This window comes from Loxodonta africana, chromosome X (assembly GCF_030014295.1).
Source record: "Loxodonta africana isolate mLoxAfr1 chromosome X, mLoxAfr1.hap2, whole genome shotgun sequence".
Lineage (NCBI taxonomy): Eukaryota > Metazoa > Chordata > Mammalia > Proboscidea > Elephantidae > Loxodonta > Loxodonta africana.
The window spans coordinates 145,885,365-145,903,500 of record NC_087369.1 but is presented as its reverse complement, the minus strand read 5'-3'; the positions used below and the strand labels follow the sequence as shown (position 1 = coordinate 145,903,500).

At 35.2% G+C, this 18,136-nt stretch overlaps 1 protein-coding gene across 5 annotated transcripts in view; it reads right to left on the bottom strand.

The window, feature by feature from the left end:
• The window catches only part of STAG2 (STAG2 cohesin complex component), a 131,687-nt gene that overhangs the window by 53,139 nt on the left and 60,412 nt on the right, over positions 1 to 18,136 (bottom strand). For all 5 annotated transcript variants that reach the window (XM_064277557.1, XM_003414759.4, XM_003414760.4 and 2 more), the window contains 4 exons: positions 15,665 to 15,743; positions 11,902 to 12,066; positions 6,869 to 6,965; positions 1,901 to 1,977 (listed from right to left, as the gene is read on the bottom strand). In XM_064277557.1, the coding sequence (XP_064133627.1) occupies positions 1,901 to 1,977; positions 6,869 to 6,965; positions 11,902 to 12,066; positions 15,665 to 15,743 (418 nt within the window). The remainder of the gene's footprint in view (positions 1 to 1,900; positions 1,978 to 6,868; positions 6,966 to 11,901; positions 12,067 to 15,664; positions 15,744 to 18,136) is intronic.

The window sequence follows — 18,136 nt, the reverse complement described above, 5'->3', positions numbered from 1 at the left end:
ATAAGGGTAAATCGCCCTGACTTTACATTTGGGAATGGATTCTTACATATGACACCAAAAGCATAAGCAACGAAAGACAAAACAAACTGGAGTGTGTTAAATTTAAAAACTTTTGAGTAACAAAGGACATTATCAAGAAAAATGAAGACAATCCACAGAATGAAAGTATTTGCAAATCATGTAATTGATAAAGGTTTAATATTCAGAATATATGTCTCACAACTCAAAAAAAAAAGACAAATAACACAAAATAAAAAATGGGCAAAAGACTTGAATAGACATTTCTTCAAAGATATACAAATGGCCAATAAGCACATGAAGAGATGCTCAATAAATGCAGATGAAAACCAAAATGAGATGCCATTTCACAACCAGAAGGGTGGCTGTTATCAAAAAAAAAAAAATAACAAGTGAGGACAAGGATCTAGAGAAACTGCAATCCTCATCCAACGCTGGTGGGAATATAAAATAGTACAGCCCCAGTGGAAAATGGTCTGATGGTTCCTCAAAAGTTAAATATATTACCAAATTTGCCACTATGAACGAGCAATTCCACTCCTAAGTATATATCCAAGAGAACTGAAAACAGAGACTCAGATACTTGTAAGCCAGTGTTCACGGGTGCATTATTCACAATAGCCAAAAGGGAGAAACAATCTAAGTGTCCCTCACGAGATGAATGAATAAACAATGGAATATTATTCACCATAAAAAAAGAGTGAAATTCTGATATGTGCTTCAAGGATGAACCTTGAAAACATTATGATAAGTGAAATAAGCCAGACTCAAAACCACAAGTAATGTATGCTTCTACTTACATTAAGTATCTAAAAAAAAGTATCTAGAAAAGGCAAATTCATAGAGACAGAAAGTAGAATAGAGTTTATTGGAGGCTGCAGAGATGGGGTAATGACGAGTTATTATTTAATGGACACAAAGTTTTTGTTTGCAGTGATGAAAAACTTTTGGAAATAAATAGTAGTGATGGTTGCACAACCTTATGAATGTAATTAATACCAGTGAACTATACATGTAAAAATGGTTAAAATGGCAAATTTTATATCTATATTACACACACACACACACACATATATATATATATATATAGAAAACATTTAATATCTAAAGGTTAAAAAAATTACTCGTAATTAACTCTCAAGTACTTGGGGGCTGATCAAAGGAACTTAGCTTTGATGATCAAAGCCTTTTTAACAGCGCTTGTCTGTTTTAGAATGACAGTTGAAAGCTCCATCAGAATAAGCAAAGACAAATGACCAAGTGAAATTCAAATGAGACAAGGTTTTCTACTTGAAAACTCATGGTGAAAAGTTTTGGGAGACCAAAACTACTGGCAATGAAATACAGCTGTGGAAAAAAAGACAAAAATCCCTGCCCTATTTTTCGTTGTTATTCTTATTACTCATATTTGAAACATAAAGGTTTTTTTTTTTTTTTAACTATCTAGCTTATTTTTCTTTGTCTAAACTTCCTGGTTTCTCAAAATTAACCAAATTTTTATTTTACAATACTCCAGGATATATTCTTATGCTCTAAATTTTATTTCTACTTAAAATTTCCATTTTTTTGCCAATAATAATAGCTACCGTTTATCCAATTCTTACTATGTGCCAGGCACTGTAAAATGCTAAGCAATTTTTAAGAATTACTTAATTCCATTGGCATAATAACTTTATAAGTATTAACTATCTTCAATTTACAAATAATGAAACATGCCGAGACAATTTGTCCAAAGATCACATAGCTATTGTAGTCAAGATTAAATCCGAGACCAAAGCTCTTACCCATGTAACAACTAACACTCAGAATTTAACAATATATTCAATAATAAATCAAGATCAACATGTATAAAATTATTGAAACATTTAGTGTAATAAGTTACCTCATCAAATTCTTCAGTCATTTTTCGAATTATTTCAGAGTTCTGCATATGTCTAAACATTTCCGCTGTGACAACTCCTGAAATTTTCAAGTGTTAGAAGTTAATACATGGTATAAGGGAAATAACAAAGTTCCAGACCAGTCTCTAACACTAAGATACCTACAGTCACCTAATAGACATACTTGATCTTTATCATGATACTTGTAACTAACACACAAACACCACTCTCAATATGTACAAGAAAACAGCCCCAGGCTTCTGATAGGTATCTTTCTTCCTAGTACTATCAGTCTTGGCCATTTCTAACTAACTTCACAATATTTGTGTCCAGATTATCTTACAGCCTTTGCCCCTTTAAATATAAACTGTATATTATCAAGAGTGAAGCAGAATCCAGGGTAACATTTAAAATCTTGAGGATAAACCTAAAAATGATAGGGAAAAGAGTAATAGGTAGAATTCACTTAAGGAAGCCCTCTAAAATCCATGAAGATAAAGAAAATATTCACTAAGCCCGAATCGACAAGACTGCACTGGGTTTTATTGTGTGTAGACACCTATAGCCTTACAACCTCTAAAAGAGCTACTAATAAGTATAAGTAGGAAACTGAAGTTCCCACTTCTCCAGGAGCCTGTCTGTAATCTAGTTGGAAATTAAATTAAAAAAAAAGGAAAAAAAACTATTAAAGGCAGTACGTAATAAATATTCTAAAAATGAGTGGCAATGCCAAGAAATACCATAGAGCTCAGGGGGAAAAAATCACCATAAAATATGAGATCAAGGGAGGTTTTATGAAGAAGGAATCTGATAAGGGCATTTAAAATTTAAAAGAATGAGAAGGTGGAGGAAGAAGGGTCCATTGTCACAAGTAGTAGTCAGAAAGAGATCGAACATCACAAAAGGGATTTCTAGGAAAAAGTTATGCAGGAGGCAATGCAGGAAGAAAATGTACGTGGGCTCCCACTGATGGGGTGTCAGAAAACCAAACATAAAAGCTGGATTTTTTCAAAACCAGAATTTCTATTGCTGGATTATTTATTTGCTTGCCAGTCTAATTACAACGAATACCATAAATACAGTACAGTAACAACTAAAAGGTACGGGAAGATGAGGCTTATAGTAAAAATCAGTTACAATTAATATAGGTTTATTTCAATTGACCAGAGCTATGTTTTGCATATGCATGTATACATGTATATATAAAAATAAATAACAAAAATAAATTCTAAAAACAACAATAAAACCTCATACTCCCTTTCCAATTCCAAACCTGAAACAACTGATACATTACCTACTTCTCTATGGGTATGCAATTTAAGAAACAACTGATACATTACCTACTTCTCTATGGGTATGCAATTTTTAGTAGCATAGCCAAACCCCGGTGGTACAGTGGTTAAGAGAGCTACAGCTACTAACCAAAAGGTCAGCGGTTCGAATCCACAAGCCACTCCCTGGAAACCCTATGGGGCAGCTCTACCCTGTCCTATAGGGTCGCTATGAGTCGGCATCGGCAGTGTTTTCGTGTTCTTTTTTTTTTTTTTTTTTTGGAGTAGCAAACAAAAGCCTAGCCTAAAGTGGTAGAACAAGAACTAACATTCAGTGGGCCTACAATGTGCCAGCCACTTCACATACATTTAGGCCTGGTATTAGGTTAACAACCCTATGAGGAAACCCTGGTGGCGTAGTGGTTAAGTGCTATGGCTGCTAACCAAGAGGTCAGCAGTTCAAATCTACTAGGCGCTCCTTAGAAACTCTATGGAGCAGTTCTACTCCATCCTATAGGGTTGCTATGAGTTGGAATCTACTTGATGGCAATGGGGTGACAACTTCAATCTTTTCTCCAGTGGTTTTTTTTTTTTTTGGTTTTGGCTAACAACCCTATGAAGAAGGTACTACGATCCCTGCTTTACAAATGGGGAAACTAAGGTTAAGAGCAGTTAAGCAATTTGTTCAAGATTACATATCTACATATACATTGCCAAATTTGGAAAAAAAGCTCCATTTCACTAGTGAAAAACATACTCAAAAACCTTAATAGTTTTTATTTTTAATCTAGAGTCATGGATCTCTCTTCAAAATCTTCCCATACCCATACCCAGGTCCTATACACTTGGCAAAGTAAGAGAAAGAGAAGTAACTCAGTCCCTGAAACTTTCTGTAACGTAATTGTTTATATACAAATTAGTCTCAAAACAAACACAGGCATACATTTTGACAAATGCCTGATTTCTTAAGTCCCCACATCAACATGCCATGTAACAGAATTAGAAAAGGGTCTCTAAGTAAAACGCTGTTGTGTGTCTTTGAGTGGATTCCAACTCACAGTGACCCTATATACATATACATATATATATATACACATATATACACACATATATATATATATATATAAACCCAGTGCCGTCAAGCCCACTGCCGTCGAGTTGGTTCCGACTCATAGCAACCCTATAGGACAGAGGAGAACTGCCCCATAAACTTTCCAAGGAGTACCTGGTGGATTTGAACCGCCAATCTTTTGGTTAGCAACCGTAGCACTTACTCACTACGCCACCAGGGCTTCCCAGTGACCCTATATAACAACAGCCTATTACAGTTTCCCATGAGTCAGAATTGACTCAAAAGCACACAACAACGAATCTTTATGGGCTAAGATTGCCAGGTCTTTTCTCGCACAGAGTGGCTGGTGGGTTTGAACCACCAACTTTCGTTAGCAGCCAAACACTTAATCATTGCACCACCCAGGCTCCTGGAAAGGAAAGTAGCTGTCAAATTCCATGAATTTTAACTCCTGAGGCCAGAGTTAACTGCTTTAAAAAATGTGGAGGACATGAAGCAAGACTGTTAGAAACTGATAAACAGAAAAGTGACAGCCGACCAGGAAGGAAAGACGGAAACAACATTAGTTGTAAAGCCACCAACAATAGAGAGCAGTCTGAGGCCATTCGGTGGAGGGCCAAATAACCCTCCGCACCTCAACAGCTGCAGAAGGCATCACTGTATCCCTGTAAAATAACTGATGCTCCTAACAATGACCCTGAGTCCGCAGGAGAACGTTAAATATGTTCAGCATATTTAAGTACATTCACAATGTATTCTAATGAATTTATGAAATATTCTGACAAAATAACTTTGTGTGCATTTTGAAAGTACTTGATGACTTAAACTTTGATTATGTAAGTTCCTTTTATGCAGATTACTTGACTGCAAACTAAATATTACAGCAGTGCTTAAATCTAGCTAATAATTTAAGTTTACAAGACCTTCAATACTTACAAATCTTGGCAACTTGGTTTGCGACAAAGTATGTCCAGAGGTGGACTTAATAAGCCACTGATTATAAAGACATTAATACCAGAAAAAGACTGCATCTGATAAAGGGAAACTGTCCTGACTATGGCTTTGTTTTAAAACTACAATTCAGAAACCTAATTAAGAAATTAAAGCTGATTAGCCCACTGTGACAGGGAAGACTAAAGTTAAAAATCAGAATTTCGACTCATAAAATTTGTTTAGTTGTTGCACAATCAACCTTCGATTTTCAAAGAATGTAAAAAGACAGGACATGGCTCTTGGTTAAATAACACAACAGATGGATACTTGTACCCTTCTACTGCAGAAAGATGGATGTTGTATAAATAATTCTCCACACATCTCATTTTTCTGAGTCAATCTAGCTTAGAACCTTAAAGATATATGTTGTCATCACTACATTCCCTCTGAGCAGTCAAGTGAATTTTCTGCTACTGCGTCGTAGCTACCTTTATCTAAGAAGTTAAGATTTAGTCAAATCAACAAAGGCAGCGCTCTCTGTACTCTAAGGTTAAGACAATTCCAAGTTTTTCTCCAAATTAACCAAGTTAGTGGCATTATGATAAACACAGACTTTAGAATTTAATATATTTATCTTTCAGGCCTAACATAGATCATTTTAATTAGCAGGCACCACTCACTGTTGCCAACAGCCTCAAACAAAATGCATCAGTTCTTACAATGTTACTTGTTTACCGATTCCAATATTTTTAAAGGTGTATTGCTGAATTAAAGGTGCGGGTGCTAGGCATAAGCAGAATTGCTTTTCGGATTCTTTTTTCCCATTTATTTAAAATATTCAAGTTCTTTATCATCTCAACTTTTTTTTTTTTAAGTCTATTTTTAAACAACCTTCCCTCCAGACTTCTAATGTCCATGTTTTTGGAGTCATTTTCATTAAAAAATGTTTAATGCTCCTGGAAAACTCCATAAAACTTATTTGTCTGGGCATCTTCTAGAATTTCAAGGATGGGCCAAGCATTATGGAGACACAGGACAGACCAAAAGCAGTCACTCATTTACTGATCCAGACCAATATGCATCACTCCCCAACTGAAATAATTTTATCCCCTTGCCAAATGTCTCCCCTAAATATTTTTGTCTTACAGAAGACATTTCCATATTTTGTACTTTCCCACTCCTACTTCAAAATCTTTTAAAGTAAAATAAAAACACTTTAAACAAACCCCACTCCAGTACCAGAGCTTCTCAACCTTTTACAACTGACAATTTCACCAACACCTTACTTACTTACTGTCATTCACCGCACTTTATAATTCCCTACACTTTACAATGCCCTGCCATTTGAATCTGTAACTCTTCATTATCTTCCTCCTCCCTTCTTAATCCATTTCTTTGTTCCTAAAACCACATGTTGAAAGTGGGTACTATATCTAATAAAAGCAATATAACAATTATAAATTGCCACGTTTTTAGGTAACTTTCACGTATGAATACAAATGTCTCAACAGGCTTCTGTCTCTGTTCTTTGCTCTTTTTTCCTTAAACATTTTGTATGAGTGAAATGCAAATAATTCAATACCTTGGCGTTATTTTCCATGTAGTGTGCTAACATCTCTTTAGAAAAAAAAAAAAACAACAAAGAGAAACAGACTATTTGAGAGTACTCTTCTTCTAAAATAAATGCATCTTACCTTTACAGCCTGAACACTGAATAAAAAAGTTGATGAGGTCAAGAAGTGCTATATCTCGGTCATGCTTGTATGATTCTATCCAATCATCTACCACCGACTACAGCAGAGGGGAGAAAATAAAATTAGCTTTTTATAATATTCTAAAAATTAAGTCCGATGAAAGTCATTACCATTCGACATTAAGTGGAATGTTACTTCAAGTTAGCATATGTATTTATATACCGAAATTTAAATTTTACGGATAAATAAAAAGTGTCAAACTGAATACTACACCAAAAGCACAAGTAACGAAAAAAAAAAAGATAAACTGAACATCGTCAAAATTAAAAGCATCTGTGCTTCCAAGGACACCATCAAGAAAGTGGAAAGACGATCCACAAAGTGGAAGAAAATATTTGCAAATCATGTTTGATAAGGGACCTGTAACCGGAATATATATACAAAGAACTCTAACAACTCCACAATAAAATAAAACAGTCCAGTTAAAAATATGGGCCAAAGATCTGAACAGACATTTCTCCAAAGAAGATATACAAACACATGAAAAGGTGTTCAGCATCATCAGTCATCAGGGAAATGCAAATCAAAACCACAATGAGATACCACTTACACCCACTAGGATGGCTGTAATCAAAAAAACAGACAATAACAAGTGTTGAAGAGGACATACAGAAATTGGAACCCTCATACACTGCTAGCGGGAATATAAAATGGTGCGGTCCTTTTTTGAAAAACAGTTTAGCAGTTTCCGAAAAAGTTAAAGAGTAACCATATGAGTCAGCAATTCCACTCCTAGGCATACGTGCTCAAGAGAAATGAAAGCATATAGCCACACAAAAACTTATCCAAGACTGTTCATACCAGTATTATTCACAAAACAACCCAAATGCCCATAAACTGATGAACAGATAAATAAAATGTGGTATATCCAAGCAATGCAATATTATTTGGCAATAAGAAAAAGAATGAAGCTCTCATACATGGTACGACATGGATGAACCTTGAAATCATTATGCAAAGTCAAAGCAACCAGTCATACAGGATCACATATTACAAGACTGCATATATACAAAATGTCCAGAATAGGCAAATTATAGAGAAAGAGCTTATACTGGTGTAGTCCTGGAATGGTGTGGCTTAGAGACTATCTGCTAATGGGTGTAGATTGTGGCGATGGCTGCACTTGTGAACATACTAAAAATCACTGACTACTTTCTAAACAGGTGAATTTTATGGTACATGAATTATGTCACAAAAAAAATTTTTTTTTAAGCAGACAGTAGGACAAAACTAAAAAATAAAAACAATACTTTATTCCTTTGGGGGAACAGGCAACCACAAATTTTATAGAAACAATTTTTAAATAAAGGAAATCAACATTAAGATGATAAACAGCTAATATTAAAGACTAAAAGTCATGAGGGAAAAATGTTCCTAAATTACTTACCAATAAATATGGAACCCAAGTCCAAAGTGAATAAATAAAATAAGCACAATATAATTTCAGTGAAATGGATTGCTTTTGTGTGTGGCCCTTCTTGCCATGGTGTTGTAACTCCCACCCAGGTGATTGGGCGGACTCTGTGAGAGGGTGATTGTGGACCACCAAGGAGACTGACTGGTCACTTTTGCCATCACGCTGGGCTTGAAATGAGCTAACCCAGAGGTGAGAAAGAAAAGAGCCCACCATCACCAAGGAAGCAGAGACCCCGCAGCAGGAGGCAGCAGGAGGTAGTGTGGTGGGCTTCCAGGGCCATGGAGAGAGAAAGCTGCATGCCTTTGGGCAGAAGCCTAGGGCCAGGGAGAGGCGTGCCTGCGGGTATGGCTGGGAGGAGGCTGTCCTGATGGAAGAACTGTGTCTTGAATGTTCCTGAACGTGAATTGTAACCTCTTACTTCCCCAATAAACCCTATAATCATTGAGTAGGGTCTGTGAGTTCTGTGTGGCCACTGCAATGAATTATCAAACCCAGCAGAGAAGTAGTGTGTGCTGTGGGAAGGAAGGCTGGTGTCAGAATTGATAAAGAAGGCGGAGGAGAGTGGAGGCATGTCTGACCCTCTGCCTCACATGAATCAGCCTTGGGCTATTGGTCTTGATTCACCTTTCTCCTTGTGAAGTTAGAAGAGGTCAGACACGCTGTTTTTACAATAATGTACAAGAAAGATATGATTATATCATAAAGAATTATCCGGCTCAAACTGGAGATGTTCTGAAATTTTATTTCATTTCTACATGCCAATCCTTTTCTGTATAACACTTTGAGTATGTTAACTAAATTTACAAAAGAAAAATGTTTAATATTATTCTCAATTATGGTATGGGCAATAAATATCAAGAGAATATTCTTTTGGGACTACGATAGTTTTAAAACGTAGCCCCAAATTCTCTGACATTCCTCCCCATTAAGAGATGGGGTCTATGTCCCATTCCCTAGAACACAGTGCAGCAGATATGATACGTGGCTTCCAAGATTAGATCATAAAAGTTCATGCAACTTTTGAATTGTTCTCTTGGAGCCGTGGTAAATTGGATACTCCCTCTCGAGACTGTCCAAACCCAGCCACCATACTACAAAAAGCTCAAGGCACAGGGAAAGACTATTTGTAGGTGCTCCAGTCACCAGTTCCAGCTGAGCCCAGCCTTCGACAGACTCCAGGCTAGGCATCATTTTAAAATTTAATCATCCAATAGTATGCTCAGAACTTATTTAATGAAATTCAACATCTATTACCTAATAATACCAGGGGGCATATGTACAGTTTCTCTTTTAATGTTAAGAACTATTTTAAAGCCAACTACCAGTATTGTATTTATTCCCTCTCCTTTATAATTACTGAGTTCAATACATCCCAGGATACAAAAAATGAATAACACCTGGTCTCTGATCAAGCCATTAACAACCTAGAAGCAAAGTCTGACATATACGTGACTAACTATATAACATAATATGCTAAGTCCTATAATGGAAAGATAACAGTAAGAAACATATTTGAGAGGAACAGACAGTGTCTGGGAATGCTTCTCAGAAGAGGAGTGACATTTCAGTTAGTCAACCTTATCTGATAAGGAAGGGAGGAGGAAAAGACTATTCCAGGCAAAGACAGAAACAAGAACAACAAACTGGGGACAAAATACATACTACGGATGGAGAATATCAAGTATGCCATAAGAAATCTTGGCTGGAACTTTTGTATAAGGAAGAACCCTTGGAAGTTTCTAAGCAAAGTAACTCTCTTAATGAAATTTCAGTCTTGGAAAGGTAACACAAGTAGGAGTACACATAGCGAATGGGAGGTGGAGAGGAAAAAGATTCAGGAAAGTCAATGGAGAGACAATGCAGACATTCCCTCTTCTAAGGGAGAAACGCACTTAGAAAAAGAAAAAGGAATGGCATAGAGGTACAAACTTAGTATGTGGCAAACCAAAAGTAACACAAAAACAAGGAAAATGTTCATTCTTAAAACAACAACGTAACATTAACAAAAAGAATTCAATACAAAGCTTAGCTCTCACCATATTCTATTAAGAAAAAAAATTTAATGAGCCAAAAAGTTACAGCAAAACCCTATAGACTGGACAAAAATAGAACAGCCTAATTAGCTGTGGATATGTCGAGATTTTTGATGCTAACAAAAATGAAAGATATTGGAAAAAAGATTAATGCATTTAACTACATAGAAGGAAATACTGTAGAGGAAGATATAATATAAAAAAGGAAAGTAATGAAATATATAATACAATTGACATAATTTTATCCCTTTAATAAAATTAACCAAAGGGAGAACTGGAGACAGGGAGTTAACTTTTTTTTTTAAGTAGGCAATGACTAAATAAACCAAATAATAAAACATTTTATAGCTATCCAAAAAGCCAAATATGTATACAAAATAATCATTAAAAACTTTAAACATCAAGTAGAATTCATATCTTAGTCACAACTGTACAAAATTAAACTTTCCTATATGAGTACATGAAGATGAATTAAAATATGAGTAAATGTGGTGTCAATTAAGTTCTTTGCTCTATAAAATTGTTGAAACCTCAATCATTTTTATATTTTACATGTAAAATTATTCCTCATCAGTAACAATTATGATTTTTTTAGTTTATTAACAAAACCACATGCATTTAGATAACTATGCTTATAAATAAGATGTGCATTTCAGTTATTTATTAATACCAGCCTAAACAGTCAGTTCTCAATAAACCATCCATGTGCACCTTTTACTGATCAAAGTTAATTCTATCAAGAAAAAAACTACTCCCTATAGGTTTTATACAGTAAATAAAAACTTTATTAAGTATGTTTAAGCATAGTGTTTATTTGATTTTTTAAAACCATATAGGTTTAGCCTATATTGTAAAGCCTAAATGCTTCTATTGTCAATAAAGTACCCAGAAGAAACATAATTAGGATAGTTTAACATGGCTATGCCTCCAACTTTTCACTCTTCTGCTAAGAAAAAAACACAACCAATAAAATTCATAATAGACAGCAGTAACCAAAATAATTCAATTCACTGAAGTGGTTAGCAAATAGATTAGGTCACTGAACCAAGAATTCTATATGGGCAAAGTACTTAACATTTTAGTGGCAGCTTTTTCATATAAACTCAGAATAATGGAACAGGTAGGAAGAAAGGCCTGGCAATCTACTTCTGAAAATGAGCCAATGAAATCCCTATGGATCTCAACAGTCCAATACCATTGTACATGGGATTGCCATGAGTTGGGAGCCAAGTTGACAGCAGCTAACAACATAAAATTCAGCGGAAATTGAAATCTCCTAGCCAGGATTTATACATATGTCGTTAAAAAATAACACAACGGAAAATGACTCAAGACACAGCTTAAAGGTCTTATGTCTGATTAGACAGAGCCCTCATTTTCTGACTAGTTTGTTACATTTTTCTAATAAGCAGCATTAGAAATATATTTTAAAGATAGAATTAGAGAAATCAGGGATATAATTTACATAACTCACTAAAGTTTAAGATGTACAAATAAATTGGGAAGGACACCACAAGTATTACCTGCATAGCACTCTTGCCCATTTTAACAACTTCAAACAACATCATGTTTTCCACTCCATTCTGTTGGTGATGACCGTTCATTCGGTTTGGACCAGAAGGAGGTTTTCCTCCTCCATTTCCACCCTTGCCCTTTTCTCCTGGGCCCTTTTTGCCTTTTTTACAAGTCTACCAAAAGAAAAAAAAAGTTAAGGTATACCACTATCCTTGAGAGTTCAAAATTAAGCGACAGCACCACGTGCCGATATGGTACATTATTATGACATATTTAAACTTGACCGAAATGAGTGTGTCAGCCCATACATTATAACGAACGACATGGTGGTGACACTTAACCTCTTCACGGTGTCCATTTTTTCATCTGTATTACCATATACCTCACGGACATCACAGTCAACCTCTGGGGTCAGCTGCCCAGGTACAAGTTTCTGCTCCTCTTACTAGCTGACTAATCTCAGCAAGTCCCTCAGAAAACTGCGCCTCGGAGAGATCTCCTAATCTGTAAACCAGGGATAGACCTGTGCTTCCCTCACAGAGTCGCTGTGGTAGTGAAGACACCAAGGACTTAGCAACATACCCAGCACATCATAAAGTCTGAAAAATATTTGCTATTATTATCACTTTCAAATGAGAAAAAATATGTTCAAAGGAGCTCAATCAATGTTACTGGAGTCTAAGTCTGATAGAAAGACTAACTAGAACAATTACACAAAATCCAGGTCTAAATAAACTTTAAAAATTAATGTGCAATCACAGCATAAAAAGCCCTGAAAATATCAACAAAGTTTGAAAACCACTGCAAAGAAGATCTCTAAGGTAGAATAGTAGAATTCCCTAGAACATCGTAAATCAGGGCAGCTGTCTCCAAACATCCCCTACGCTGCTTTAAGAGTACAGGCTGGAGTGGGCAGCAGGAATAATAGAACTCCTGTAAAATAAGTAATTTATACTTTGACCAAAACTTGATTTCTGTTGTTACTTCTAAATCTTAACAGTACACTGAACAAGAAATTCTAAACTGTACGAATAGGTATTCTTCCTCATTCTTGTCCGGGCCCTCCTTCAAACACTTCTTTATCACGAAAACTCAAAAAATGAATACTATGGAAATGAAGCCCTTTTACAAACAAGTTGACAGTACTGCAGATGCGGACTTCATAAATCAGTGAAGAAGTTACCTACATGCCTCAGTTATATCTCCCACAGCATTTATACCTTGTTAGAAAAACAAACCACTTCCTAAGTCAAAGTCCTTATTTCTAAAATGGAATTAAATGGATTAAAATCTTTATAGAAAAGTCTGCTGACCCCTGGATTAGACAATTTCTAAAGCCTCTTTTAGAATCCCACATTTCCATGATATAGAGCAGGGTTGGCAAATTTCCCGTCAAAGGACAGATAGTAAATATTTTGGGCCTTGAAAGCCACGTACAGTCTTTGTCACATATTTTTATTTTTAGAGCCCTTTAAAAAAAGGTAAAAACCATTCTTCGCTTGTGTGAAGAAAAAAAAAAAAAAAACAGGCTGCAGCTTGCCAACCCCTGATCTACAGACAAGTCTATAAATTTTATTTCCACTAACAACGGCCTGTGTATTTTTGTACTCTATTCCACAGATCCTTCGTCCTACTTCAAAAGTCCAAAATCATCTGCTCTTAACAACTACTTCAAACCCCTACCCAACAACTGAAAGATATGGCTTGTTGATTTACATTACTTTGTTACTAAGATTCAGCCTTTGTGAACCTAAGTCATTAATTCCTACTTATATATATTGAAAGGCTTTTTCCCCAGTAAAAGAAATTTCAGAAGAGAAAAGATCAACTACGAAGAATACACTAGAAAATTTATAAAGCGTTCATATCAATTAACATGAAGTTGTATATCTGCGACTTACTTCATCTATCATATGCTTCAGTATTCCCCGTCGGTATGAAAAACTAATTAGTACAATTAAAATGGCTCAATGGATACACTGTACTAAAGAAAACAATGTGCTAAGAGTGATAATACAAGGGAAGTACAAGAAGTAAACATGCTACCCTGGGAACAGTCTGGTAGAAGAAAAAAATATTGAGAAACAAGAGTTTAGTAGGAGGCATGGTACAGTGGATTTAGAGCAACATCTTTAAATAGACCTGGATTCAAATCCTTTAACCACTGAGCCTCTCTGGATCTGTTTCCTCATCTATAAAATAGGGAAGTTAGCTAATGTACAGGGTTTATTTAAATATTAAATCAGATAACATATCAGTAGCATGCTCCACACAGAACACATACTCTGTCAAAAAGCAGCTGCTTGTGTTGTTATAATAAATCTGTAACACGTCACTCACAGTAGTGGCTACATAAAGTTAACCAAATTGTGGCACCAAAACCTTGGGGTGTCTTTTATTCAGATGCCACTCTGAGTCTTGTCCCAATTTGTAAATGAAATCAAGGCCAAAAGTTGATTTAAAAAAAAAAATCTCGAATAACTGTATACAACCACTTGCTGTTGACTTGATTCTGACTCATAGCGACCCTATATGATTGAGTAGAACTGCCCCACAGGGTTTCTAAGGAGCACTTGGAGGATTCGAACTGTCAACCTTTTGGCTAGCAGCCGAGCTCTTAATCATTGCACCACCAGGGTTTCCAAGTAACTGCATACCGCCCCCCAAAATTATGACTGTCTTTAGATAAATTAATATTTTTATTCACATCTACTCCTCCCCCTTCTGCTCTCCTATTCCCTCCCACCCCCCCTTTCTTTGTCTTTCTCAAAACTTCTACTTTTTAAGAGACTATAAAAGCATACAAAATTATGTAAGACATGCATTATGCACATTCTAATACCCAAGGACTAGTTATGTTTCATACATAAAATACAATGCTATGCCACCATTAAAAAAAAAATCAGAGTTATATTCGCCGATAGGAATTTTGTTAACAATATACGAGTTTTAAAAGCATATTAAAGAACAGTTTATGTAGTATGGTTCCATTTAAGTAAAACTCTATATGCACATTTATACACAGGAATGTGCATAAAAATGTTTCTTAAAATGTTCTATATCTCTAAGTAATAAGACTATGGGAAATTTTCATTTTGTTCATTGTTCTGTGTTATTTAAATTTTTTTTAAGTAAATGTGTCATGAAAAAATAAAAATACTAGATTCATGGGGAAGGGAATGCTGAAACAAGTCATCTTTTGCCCAATGTATTTAAACATATGCAGTCAATAATTTAACCTTTCACCAAGTTATCCATAACCCTCAAGCTACCCACTCACACCCTAAACTTGCATTCTATTGACGCAGAACTTTGTCAATTTTTATCCTTGACATTATTTATACAAAGGGTAAAACAACTGTAAGCTTTAGTCCATTAGATTTAAACTGGTTGCATTTTTAGAGAGCTTTAGAATAAATTTTATTTATCGCTTTGCTTTATATTTGACTATTCATGAGAAAATAAAAATAAAGCCAACAGAATACCAGATTTTGCTTAGTGTATGTGCTTTATAAAATGAACTACTAGAAACAATGACTCATTCCAACTTGACAGCAATAAAAATACATAATCAAAAGCAATTATTCGGTCTAGAAGCCAAACAGACCCCATGTATTCTGAAGCCTCACCATGCTAATTAGGAAAAAATAAAGCCATTTAAAAAAAAATAAAAACGGGAGAGACATAACTAAATAAAATTATAACAGTCCTAAAATCATTCTTTGCATACATATGACCTTACAACGAAAAAAAGTCACATTTGGTACATACTTTTCCTTTTCCTTGTTTTTGGTTTTTTCCTTCAATATCTTCAAAATCTGTGTCAGAAGAAAAATGTGTCTCTGACTCCCTGTGACAGAAAAATAAGCAAATATTTAAAATCTTCCTTAGAAATAGAAATAGAACTCCTAATTTTCACCATCTTTTCTAAAAGAAAGGTTTGGTTAACTCACTGCAAAGCTCCACATTAACATTAAAAGTAATCAAGATACTATCCCAAAACATACCATTGCACATTACCAAATATCCAGATTACACAACCAACTACAAAAACAGTACTCTAGTACTCTAAAACTCAAACGTCTAAACATTTTTTAAATTTTTGTTCATTTTTAACCAAAGCATAAAAAGTAAACCCATGGCTCTCAAAATTTTACACTGGGAATTAAGGTGTCCTGTTATAATGGCTGGTTTCATTTTCTGGTTCAAAGACCAGATTGATCAAGGAAACTGTATTTTAACACTGAACACTGGGTAACTTAGGGAATTTAGCAATATTTAAGTTCTCCTGACCTGACTCATAAAAAGAAAATAATCCTCAAAATCTACGTATGACAGATCACTAGTGTTGTTGTTAGGTGCCCTCAAGTCTGTTTAGAACGAAACTATGCCCAGTCCTGTGCCATACTCACAATCATTGTTATACTTGAGCCTATTATTGCAGATCACGATACAAACATCGATTTCTGAAGGGATATGCACAAAACATTCTTATAAATAACTGATCAAAATCTTGTGTGAACTAAACAGGTGGTAAGCTAGAGTCACTGTGTGATTCTAGAAAAATCACAATCTTCTCAAGGCCTCAATCTTCTCTGATATAAACAATATATGACCAGGAAAGAATGAAATCTCTAAACTCCATTCAATCTCCAAAATATAAATCTATAGTTGTAAGAAATTCTCCCTTAATTTTTGGCAGGTGAGGCACTTTGTACAATGTGGATTTTCTCACGCACATACGAAGAAGAATGACAAACATGCATGTGTGATGTTTCCTATATGTGTAAACATACGTCTTGCCATCTAAAACAACAACACCGTTGTCGGAATCAACTCACAGCAACCCCATACGACAGGGTAGAGCTGCCCCATAGGGTTTCCTAGGTTGTAATCTTTACGAAATCAAATCACCAGGTCTTTTCTCCTGCAGAGATGCTGGTGGGTCTGAATCACCGACCTTTTGATTTTGCTTAGCAGCTAAGTGCTTAACCATTTTGCCACTAGACATCCATAAATAATATCATACCCTCATTTAAATTCCTAAAAAAAGGCATATCTGTATTGGCATTTGGGTCACACTGGATTTTAGAAGTGAGCTGCACCCATCAAATATAACGGTTTTACCACCCTGTGTAAGTAAGCTTAGTACCAGTTATACTTAAACGCAATCGAAGTATACAGCTTTCTTTCTAAAGCTAGTCTTCTCTAACCAGATTTCTTCTATTTCCATTTTTATTGTTACAATAACCAGTTATCCAGAAGGTATGAGGTAAAATACCTTGTAAGTATAAAGTAATGGTTAAGATGCTAGCAGGAAAAAAATTGTTTATGGCTCTTAACCCATAAAATTATTTAAACAATGTATTGAAGACAGTAGCAACCCTAACTATGTTCTATGGTGGTGAGAGCAAAGGACCTGTTAATAAATGCTGTTTCCCAGAGCATCAAAAACTAAATGGCTAATATAATGTTAACACTTCAACACATGCCTATTAGTTATATCTTAAGAAGATTGTTGTCATCAATTTTCTTCCCACATACCTATATGGTCTTGCCAAAAAAAAAAAAAACTGAAAATGTTTTTAAATGTCTCCCTGTATAACTTAACACTTCTTTCTTCCCAAACCATTTGTGGGATGATATCAGCTCTCTTAGAAAGTTCAGTAACACTTCTAAGTTTGTTAAAAAAAAAAATCACTAGACTTCTTCCCAATACTCTAATCACCACAGAGTTATCAGAGGCTCCGTTATACTCTTAATCCTCTAAGGCACCGGAGGTTTGACTGCTAACGAGAAACGATTCTGAAGAAAGTTGAAGTTAGTAATCAACCAGAGAAAAAACACTCTCCAAAGTCTTTCTTTTTCCAAGACTTTCCTGTATTTTTAAGATCAAAAGAACCAAAAATAAAACAAAATAAAAACCCTCATACCCTAAGTGAGATAACAGATATTTAAACCTGGTACGTTTTATTACATCACTAAATCTTCCACTCCTTTCTATTTACCATGTCCCCCTCCCACATACCCAATCAAATACTACACCTATTCTACCTCCACCACATCAATTCCTTCTTATCCATTATCCTATTTTAGGCCCTAATTACCCAAGATATTCTATAACGAAAACCTTTCTAATATTATCTAATCTTAATGTTATTTTACAAGTTCCTCCTTACATCTTTAAAATGAGCACGTAAAAGCACCTGAGTAGTTTAACCTCACAGAATCTAATATAATGTC